Genomic DNA, 11,238 nt, shown 5'->3' on the forward strand with positions numbered 1-11,238 from the left:
GTCCATTCTCTCTTGTTCCATTGCCAGACACTCTAGAGATCATTAGAAAATAGTCAATCACAAAGGCCAAAATGCAGATTACCAGAAAAATAGGATTAGTGCAGACAAGCATAACTGAAGCGTGAAATAATGACTTTCCGGCCTGGAAAATAGGTTATATGAAATAAACATCTTACCGTGGTGGCATACTGAATATCTTTCCAGATGGAAGACTCCCTTGACAAATCTGACACCTCAAACAAATTTTCCAAAATGACTTCCCCTATCATGTCATGCCGGGAAAATCTATCAAAATCAAATACACTGAGGTGAAGTTTTCGACTAGGGAGTTCATCGTATGGAACAGGGAAATTGAATGATTCATCAAATGTTGGGTTAAGAGTCTTTCGATGAACCCGGGTTTGAAATTTTCTCTTTCGGTCAGGGAGCAGGTAAATCTTCACATAGGGATCAGAGCTTCCACAGAAGTCCTTGGCAGGGAGATCAAAAGCTTTTAGAATTTTTACTATGAGAGTTTCATTCTCATAGTCGTACTTGAGGGTAAAGTTGATCTTTCCGCATGTCTTGGTGTCTTCCTTTTTGCCATCTTCTAAATCTACTGATTTCTGTTTGTACAATTCCGGTTTAATCCTTCCAATGCTGGTTGGCTGTTCACTCACTTGTAAGGTGTCAGTACCAAAATCCACACTGCACACTTGCATCTGACGGGGCAAATGCCTCTTGAAAGAGATGTGCCTGGAAGTAACATTGAAATAGGAAAGGTTACTTAGCTTGATGGGCATCTACTTGCACTTGTGTTCTATGTACAACAACTTGGCACTAAATATAATTGTGATGTGTGCTCAATCAGAATTGTAGGGTACAACATGCTCCAACTATGGTTTGCTACCTTGTAGTTATTTATTACACTCATTTTTTTACATTGTCATATACATACATTTCTATAGGACAATGTATCTCCTAGGAGCTCCATGACTATAGAATGCATGAGGCTGAAGGCAGATGTTATCAGTTAAAACAACATCAGTGGGCAGCTTTAAAACAATCAGTGCTATATATTGAAGTATTTGTGTTTTATAGTATTCTAGAATAAAATACCAAAGATGATGAGAGCTTTTGGATTCTGGTTGTTAAACTAGCGTGCCTTGAGAACCATTATCAACCACTTGAAGACCAGGAAGGGAATTTATCAAAACTGGAGCAGACAAAAACAGGAGCAGTTGTGCATAGTAACCAATCAGCTTCAGTTTGTTCAGTTAAGATTTGAAAATGAAAGAGAGAAGCTGATTGGTTGCCATGCACAGCTGCTCCAGTTTTTGCAGTTTTTGTCTGCTACAGTCTTGATAGATCCCCCCCCCCAACCTCCCCCAGGTGTTTACACTCCCGTCCTGGCCAGGCCATTTTTCAGTATTCAGCGCTGCGGTGCATTTACTCCATCATGCAACGCTGTACTGAAATTAATTTTATACCATTTTTTGGGGGATACATAGAGCTTTCTTTTGGTGGTATATAATCACCACTGGGGGTTTTTATTTTTTACTAATATAATGAAAAAAGTACCGTAAATGTTAAAAACCATTTATTCTTACCCATATTTTTGGTAAAACATAAAAGATGGGATCACGTTGGCTAAATAGACACCAAACATGTCAAGCTTTAAAATTGCGTGCACCTGCGAAATCACAATAAAATACTATACCCAAAATTGGCCACAGGCGACGCTTTAAAAGCTTTTACCGCTCATCAATTTAGTGTGATCAGTGAATAATGGCCCTAATATTATTGACCTCACTCTAACATTCGCAGTGATATGCAACATGTGCGGCATAATGGGTGCAATCGTCGTCTTCGCACGTATGCGCACACGACGCATGTTTGTGCGCGTGTATGTGGGGCTGGGACTTTTAAAAAAAACATTTGTGTTTTTTTTTATTCTTTTTTATGTGTGACTTGAATTTTTTGGGGAATTGTAATTTTTTTTTTACTTTTTTTTTCCCACTTAACTTTATTATTATCACAAAAGGGCCAAGCAGCCCCCTATGTGATAGCAAAGAGGATATGACAGGTCCTCTTTATGGAGACATCAGGGGTCTTTAAGACCCCTAATGTCACCTAGGGGCCCCCAAAGAAGCTGATGAAGAAGAGATCTGCTTCACCAGCTTCTCTCGAGGTTCTGTAGCTGGAGAGTGACGTAATATACATCACTTCTGCATTCTGACACCGGAGAGGGGATCGGAGGGAGATTGTGTACGGATCCCCTCTGATCTCCTGTCACAAAGCTGCAGGGCTGGTCCCAACCAGCGCTGCGGGGGACGCACCGATCATACATACAAGCGATCTGTCGGCTCTATAGCCGGCGGATCACTTGTATTCAAACAGACATTGCTGCCTGTTTTTAAATTTTGACAGTTTCCCGCTCGCGTGCGCCGTGCAGCGCGCACATGTGGACGGGGCTAGACGGCCTGTTACATCCAGGAAGCTCCTGGCCGGCCGTTTAATTACAAGGGCCAGCCGGGAAGCCGTAAAGTGTATGTAAACCCCAACAATAAACTTTTCTTATTCGTTCCTATTTGGCCTGATAAATAAACCATGGAAAGCATTTTGGTATATATGTTTGATAAGTTCAAAAAATATGTATGGATCCTTCCAGAAATCTTGTAAATTGATACTTTCTTGTTCTCTCTACTTGTGCTGACTGTTATCAAATACATTGTCCTCCAAAGTCTACAGAACCACACCCCTCTATGTTATGGACTGTAGGAGATGGATGGGGTTCAAGAGCTCTATCTTGTTTCTGTCATCTTGATACAGAATGGTGGGTGAGTGAGTGTAGGGATATTATAACACCTGAGCTGTCTTTATATTGAGCCCCCTTACTTTTTATGTAAACAAATGAGTAATCAACAAGGAGGTGTTTATAATAATTACAATAGCACCATATAGGACACAATCATCTAACACCACATCTCAGATTTTTAAACAGAAGGCATACAGTTTGACTACATAGTACATACTAGGCGTTATGTAGCGATTTTTAAGGTGTAACAAGTACCATATACCAGTGGTTCTCAACTCATGGGTCGCGACCCAAAAGTGGGTCGCGAGCCCTTCTGCAGTGGGTCGCGGCGCCATCACGGCAATCACGGGTCGCCATCACGGCAGCATCACGGGTTGCGGCGCAATCACGGCAGGCTTGTATTAATGGATAGAAAGCCTGCCGTGATTGGCTCAGCGCTGAGCCAATTACGGCAGGCTTTCTATTCATTCATACAGGCTTTGTATTAATGAATTGGCTCAGCACTGATTGGCTCAGCACTGAGTCAATCACGGCAGGCCTGTATTAATGAATAGAAAGCCTGCCGTGAGTGACTCAGCAGAAGACGGAGGACACAGCGGGGATCGTAGACAAGGTAAGAGACTGTATTCCCGATTGTGGCTCGGGGTTACTGCTTATGTTACTGAAAATTAACCCCGAGCCACACTCGGGAATACCGCCATGGATGTTAGTGGGTGCATTTAAACATTATTTTGGGCTATACTCGTCTTATATGACGAGTATAGCCCAAAACCTATATTTTTTACACAAAAAGTGGGGGGTCGTCTTATACGCCGTCAAATACGGTAATAACTAATAGTAATTTCTGTCCCGGCTGCAGTATTAATCTACCCCAAGGATAATTTATTATTGCTGCGGGTAAGGGGGTGATTATTATTGCTGCATGGGGGTTTTTTTTTTAAATTAACTCCTGCCTAAAAACAATTCTCCCCCAGGCAGCGATAATAATTGCCCCCCTTCCCCGCAGCAATAATAAATTATTATTGCTGCGGGGAAGACTAGGTTTCTAGTTACGCCTCTGCTGTGTAGTGCTGACTTTTCTACTTGCAACAGAGTCCCTGCTAATGCCCCCTACATACCCCCCCTTCTGCAATGACAGGAGACATTATGACAGGGGACGCTGATGAACATTATGTATTCCAAGCCCACACAATGCCCACCAGTGTCCCCTGTCATATTGTCTCCCGTCCCGTCCGAAGCTGGGGGGGGGAGAGGTCTGTTGGAGGGGTCTTTAGAAGGGCTGTGCTGCAAGTTTTCTACTTGCAGCGCAGCCCTGCTAATGCCTCCCCAGCTTCTGCACTGACAGGAGACATTGTGACAGGGGACACTGATTGACATTTTACACCACCACGGTTTTTGAGGTCCCCTGCTCTTTTGGGGGACCTGAGAACATGGCAATATGGATGGAGCTCTGTCACAGCACTGCAGCCCCCACTGGACCTCAGGCTGAGGATCCACCACAGTTCTCGATATGATAGGGAGACTGTGTGGATCTTAAAAAAAGGAAATCAAATGTATTTTATTGTGAAGTGTGTATGTGAGTGTGAGAGATTGTGTCTGTGGTTGTGTGTGTCTGACAGTATTTTTGAGGGTCCGTTCACACTAGTACAGAGCGTTAATTGCACAGTCCATTGCGATTACTGCATTTTACCACGCAAAAATCGCACCAACCCAAATTCTGGTGTGGGAGTTGTGTTGCATTGCCATTCATTTGAACGGCACCCCAAACGCATCTCCTGTACACAGTTTGATTGCCCGCATCGGAACGTGCGGTACCTCAATGCCGTGCGTTCCAATGCGGTGCGACTTGGGTCGCGACTTCATGACCAAGGACAAATGTGGGTCCTGAGGTTACACAGGTTGAGAACCACTGCCATATACAACGATCTATTAAAATGTATACATTTTTATTATTAGCAATCTAAAAAGTCAGTCATAAAATCAGCATGAAGAAAAGTAACCCAGCTTAGTATACTTCTACCAACATCAGATCATCCCTGTATCTATACAGAGTTTTGAGGTATATATTACACTTTGTCCAGTACTATAAATATAGGTATCCAGGCTGAGAGCTAGACATGGTACTGTATCACAGTCGAAGACATTTAGTAGTGGTAGTGATGCATTTCACAGAATTAAATCTGCTTCATCAAACTTTACTGTATTTGGTGATACATATATGCATCCAGGGGCAGGCCATACCTCATCTGCACCCACCGTCGTCCACCAGGCATTAAAGATCATCTGAACTGGGGACAATAGGGGAATTACCGTAGCCAAGCCAAGTGATGGGGGATCAGCAAACACACTGGTCAGAGCTGGGGCTATAGATCGTTGTATATGGTACTTGTTAAACCTTAAAAATCCCCACATTACAGCAACAATGAGATCTTATTATCTAGTGACAAGAGCCCAAACCTCAAGTGTGTTTCCTACTAACTGTGTAGCCAAAAAGTGCTATTGATGGTGGAATTCTGTAAGAACAGTCAGACGTTACTGTGTCAGCTGATGACCACATCCATTCCAAAAGCATACGGCACTCCACAATGTTCAAACCAAGACAGCACAATAGTGAAACATCCACAGTGTTCCAGAGTGCCCTGGAAGTGTTAAGGTTCTAATACATCAAGGGTCACTAAGTCCCAATAGTGGCTCTGTCCAGACCGCAATTGCTGACCACACTGGGTTATGGCTGCAGGACAGTGGATACACCAGCCTCAGAGGCCAGTGCATGCACTACCAGTCATATCCCAATGCGGGGCCCCCACCGGCACTCCCTCGCCCCACCTACCTTCACCAGCTGTGCAGAGCAGAGCGGAACCCACATTTGTTAGAGACGCAGCTGGATAGGCCGGCGTTTGTCTGGCCCACTCTCCATCAACCCTGGAGGAGCAGGACTGCTGGATGAGGTACTAAGGAGCCACGAGGCTGCAGAATGAGGTGGTCATTAACTGGATGCTATTTACATTAGGCATGAGAGGGAAGGGCACTCGTGCTGTGCTGTCTGTGGGGAGACATGAGGAGAAGAAGGGGTCCAGCTAGCGGGGCGTATCTACTGATGATCTGCACGCTGAAGGACAAGGCTGGATCCAGATATAAGGTGGGTCCCGATTCTGTCACTATGACATCAGCGATGCTGACAGTTACGATGGCAACAGGAGAGCATCTGCTGCATGTCGTGGTGAAGAGAGCAGAAATCACAACATGACTGCCACTGTTAAGTGAGGGGAAAGAGAATGGTACGGACACTGGCTGAGTGACCGTTCTGTCTGGACTGTGATTTGGACCTTGACTCGATGAAAATTTTACTCACCGACCTCCTTGAATTTTAATTCAATTCCCCTTTAATACATCCTGAATAATCAGATTGTTACCGGACTAAACTTAAATCATTTGCATACAGTATGTTGAAATTAATCATTGCAACAATGTGGCTTCATGTTTGTATCTAAAACATAAAAAAGGGAATAAGGAGTTGAAGCTAGAGCTACTTAGGCAAAAAATTTTTTTCAACAAAGAAAAAAGAGTGCTGTCCACAATTTTTGAATGTTTGTGACTCTAGGATTCTCCATGATTTCTCTCCAGCTGATCAATTGCAATAGTAGAGGATAGTGTAGAACTTGAAAAAATTCTAATAATGGCATATGGAGGCAACTTCCCCATGGACGTGCGGTCTGGGGAGGCAGGGGAGGCAGAGCGTCACCCACCATTATGGAAGAAAAAGCTGTCAGCTTTTCTCCATTCACACTGGCTTCTGACAGGATACACAGCGGAGAAAGCTTCCTCACTGTGTAACCTGTCATGGTTACAGAGCACCACCTGGTAATTATTATCTGTCTCTTTTGACAGATATGGTAGATTATAGGTAGGGCTTCCCCACTGCTGTGTGTAACCTAACACAGTAAGTCAGAACTACAACAGCCTCTGACTTGGAGACTCTTGGAGTCAGAGGCTTGAGCTCTGTGGATGGTTTGGACCAATGGCAAAGTGCCAAAAAAAAAACCAAAACACTGACGGCATCCATCTGGATACCTCATCAGTGACAAGCAAGAGAGAGACAGGGAGACTCTTCCATGTCTCCTCCCACACTCCTCCACACTTGGGGACCAGGCCAGAGTGGGGTGCCTCACCTGCCACTGACCTTACCACACATGCCTGCATGCAAAGTCAAAAGATAGGGGAAAAAATAGCTTCTACTATCCAAAATGTAATCTACATGGAGCATTAAGCTGCTGTCTATGACCATTACTTTGACCATGTAACTGAAAATCACCCAAGCTTTTGCTGTGTGTTCTAAAGCTGGTGGTTTCTCTCTAGTAATGTTTTGCTCTTGATTGTGCAATCACATATCACCCTTGTAGCTCTAGCCTAAACCAGTTACTTTGATCACTGACCTACAGAAAAACGACTCCTTCTATATACACCCTGGTAGTATCTGGATGGAACCTTTGTGTTTATGACTACAGAAAATTGCCCCCAGAAATATTTTAGAATGCCTGTCCAGATTTACAATGATTTTTTAATATATTTTTTCAAAGTATGGACTACTCCCTAAATGTGAGTTTCAGCCTTGCCTCTTGCACAGTAAAACCAGCTCCTCTCCCATACTGAAATTGCTTACTCTGATTTCCCTGTACACTCTAGGCTTCTTACAGTCTGTATTAGAAACTACAGCAAGTCGAACAGAACTTCGTCACTTCCTGGCTGGAGGATATGCAGCTTTATCTAGTTATTTATTCCCCACTGCCCAAACCTACTGTTCCTAGCCCACCCCCTTGCTTTTATTGGGTTTCAGACATGCAAGCTCAATATTCAGATTTAGCCTGTCCAGGAATGCCAACTTTTTCCCTATCTTTCATATCTACCCATCAAGCCATTGTAATATTCTTTGAGCCTTTACACATCTAAACTAAACCTCCTGGCTGCATGACATGCTAAAATGATGTAATATTCTAGGCATGATGCATGGACAAATAAAACTACCTGACACCCTGCAAGCAATTTAGAGAATGTATAGATAATGCAAACACCAAATTTTTTTATCTAACATCTGTATGAATATTAACTATGGCTATGGATTGTCATATTCTATGCAACCACTGTGGCAGCACAAAGCCAGTGTTCTCTGCCCAATAAGCCATATAAGCACATTTCAAGTGTGCACAAAACTGGTAGACTTAGGGGAGCAAGGAAAGTAGTTGCGTGCGTAGCAATGACTCCTGAAGCAGCTGCTAGATTAGCTGGTTTCTCCTACTATTTCCACTGGTGATCCAACCTTTAATTGTACCTGGCAATTTACTGATACAGCAATAGTGTTACACAAAGACTCCAGGAAGCTGTGAAGGAAAAGGGCTAATTAAACAGATTTAACAATAGCATGGTTAACATTTTATCAACCACCAAGATATACAAGATAGTGTGGAACAGTGGGAAGAGAGCATTCCTTCCCCTAATTCACCCATGAATGGTTTTGCAGAAAACACTGAGCAACTTTGCTTGCAGCAATAAACAAAACAGCAATAAACACCTATCCAGTGTAATATTATAAATATATATAAGGTCTTTGTGGCCTAGCCACTACCCTAAGGCCCGGATTAACCACTGATCCATGAAATGATATGTGTGTTGTCTGCAGGTGGTGGGGCCTCATAACTTGTCATGATAGTAATCACCATTCAAATAAAGATATTTTTAATCCAAGGGTGGAGGAGCATTCCCAAAGTGTCCTAGAGCAACTGAGGATTTCTAATAAGCAAGTTCAATACAGCCAAGGGTGACCAAAAAGCCACTCACTACTCAGATTCCCATTGCATGTCCTTCTGACAGCAGTCTGTAGACAGCCAAATAACTGAATCAGCAGTCTGGATAGAGGTGGATCCAACTCTGGCTGCAATATCCCCAAGCTGAATAACAATGACTGCAAGATAGATCATTCCATCCTTAGATGCCTCCAGAAGTCAGATAAAAGGTATTACAGCAAACTGGGGCTCCCCTCTCTAGCCTGCCCCTTCATTTCAGGTATCAATGTACGTCTTTCTTTCTGCAGCACATACTTGCTTGCTCACACTTCCTTCTTCCCTTGCTCTCCTTTTTTTGTCTCATGGGTGGGATTAAGTCTAGCCACCAATGTGGCCAATCACAGGGCTATCCATCAACAGTGGGGATGGAGTTTAATCTTGTGCACAGCCGTAATGCCTGGGCAGTGCTGCTCTCTTTGCTTAAAGTGGCAGGTTGCCAGTGCTACACTTGCTTTCAGAATCTGCTTTGACTGGATACATCCATATGAGTTACATAAAATCAGCTTGGGGATTTACACATTAGGGCTTCAACAACAAACTGATTTAATCAATGATAAGGCCAAAAGTTTCTGCAACTAAAACCTCTGATTTTAACGCATACTGTTGACAGGGCAATTTGTTTGGTTGCAGGCTAGCTGGCAGGTGAGCTGGGGATTCTTTGTGTTTTGTATCCCCTTTCCTCCCTGCCTGTATCAGTGCCTGTCAGCCTCTGTGTCTCCACATTACCTGTGTCTCAGTTGCTCCTGTGGCTACGCTGACTCTCTGCTGGTCCCCCATGCCCATGATGCCTCTCTGTTGCTCATCCGTGCCTGCGCTGTGTCTCCTGGGCCCCCTTGCCATGCTGCCTCTCTGTTGCACCCCCTCTGTGGCTCTGCTGCCACCCCACTGCCGCCCCGCGCTGCCTCTTCTGACGGTGGTAGAAAGCTGACATCAAATCTCCCATCCAGCGGCTGGGAGAAATAGCCAGCCTACTACTGGCTATTTTGAATTGCAATAGCCAATAGCAGGCTGGCTATTGCACCCACACACACCCTCCTGTGTGCTATTGCACTCACACACAAAATCAGCAGAGGAGGACCTGAAGGAGAACTTTTTCCTTTGGTCCCTCCTCTGATGATTGACTGCAGGCAGTGAATGGGTGTAATAGCCAGCCTGCTATTGGCTATTGCAATTTGAAATTGCCAAAAGCAGGCTGGCTATTGCTCCCAGCCACTGCATGCTGTATTTACATTCTGCTGCCTCAGTAGGCAGCTGTTATTCCCCGGTAAAGAGAACCTGTCACCTCCAATGTGCTATCACATAGGAGGCCTGTAAAAAAAAGTAAAGAAAAAAAGTTAAGTAAAATAAAATTTAAAAAAACCCTACTAAAAAATGTTTTGGTGCCGGATGCCCTCCACAGTGCTCCTCCATCTGTCCCTGGTCCTCACTGAATGACCGCGACACTGACTCCCTCTGCCAGGGATCAGACTCAGAGGGAGACTGTCATCTCCCCGCAGCTGTTGATGCCATGATGCGGGCCCTACCTACCAAATCCAAGATGTTTTCTGGACCACTGTCTGAAGGCAGACATCTTATCCCTGCGGGGTGAAGTCACTCACTTGCTAAACTGCGTGGAGGACTCTGAAACCCACCTGGACACCCACGTACAAGCGATCACCTCGCTGCAACAACAATTCCACAGCTATGCTCACGCCCAGCATGACCTGTACTATCGTTTGGAGGATCAGGAGAACCAGGGACACAGGAATAACCTGAGGATCGGTGGCCTACCTGGCCAGAGAGACCTTGGCTAGATGCAGAGCGCTTCGCCCATTGCTGGATGTTCTGCAAAACAAGGACATCTCCTACTGCTGGAGCTTCCCTTCATGTCTGATTGCCCGCAGACAAGGGAAATCCACGGTCCTTCGACACCTGGAAGACCTCGCCCAGTTCTGTGAGACGCTCTTGATCCACGCTCCACAACTACCTGGATGGCAAGACGCTCTCCCAGCACTGGATCCACTGAAGGACTGCTCCTGGAAAGTGGCATCTTCAACTTCAAGCGCCCATCACACTGAATGCCTGTGACAGCTACCTTCACTTCACACTGGTCCTGCCATGACTGGTGAGATGCAATATCTTTTTGCATGGAGGGGCCGCGTTCCTCATGCCTATACCACCATATAACCTAATTGTATACTTTCACGTCACTGATAACTGACTGAGGCAGAGGTTTCTGGTAGCTCCCTGCCTGCGTTGTCAGCGTTATGACTTCTATGTCTTTAAAGTTTTCACATATTAGGGATGTATGATTGTTCTGTTCTGTTTTCCACATTCATGTTACTGATTTTATATAATCCTCTTGTTTTCACTTGTTTGGTGTCACACTCAATGCAAGTGAGGTGCAGTCTGAGATCCTCAGTGCGGACTTCCTCTGCCTTTTCATGTTGCGGTTTTTGGTTCCGGCCACATTCCCCGCATTCGGTGTACTCGCTCCTTTGGCACTGTTGCTGGTCTTAGACCTGCTTTGGGGTCAAATCCCAACCTTTTTGTTTATTTCCTTCCTTTTACAATTTCTTTGCCCCTGTGTTCACCCCTTGTTTGAGTGTACCCCCTCTGCCCCCC

The 11,238-nt window shown here is 44.7% G+C and overlaps 1 protein-coding gene across 1 annotated transcript in view; it reads right to left on the minus strand.

Annotated features, from left to right (window-relative positions):
- SYT6 (synaptotagmin 6) overlaps positions 1-11,238 on the minus strand; it is a 401,413-nt gene that overhangs the window by 99,683 nt on the left and 290,492 nt on the right. Inside the window, exon 3 of the mRNA XM_018565948.1 lies at positions 177-735. Coding sequence (XP_018421450.1) covers positions 177-735 — 559 coding nt within the window. The remainder of the gene's footprint in view (positions 1-176; positions 736-11,238) is intronic.

The sequence above is a fragment of the Nanorana parkeri genome, unplaced genomic scaffold (assembly GCF_000935625.1).
Source record: "Nanorana parkeri isolate BGI_ZX_2015 unplaced genomic scaffold, ASM93562v1 scaffold902, whole genome shotgun sequence".
Classification (NCBI taxonomy): domain Eukaryota; kingdom Metazoa; phylum Chordata; class Amphibia; order Anura; family Dicroglossidae; genus Nanorana; species Nanorana parkeri.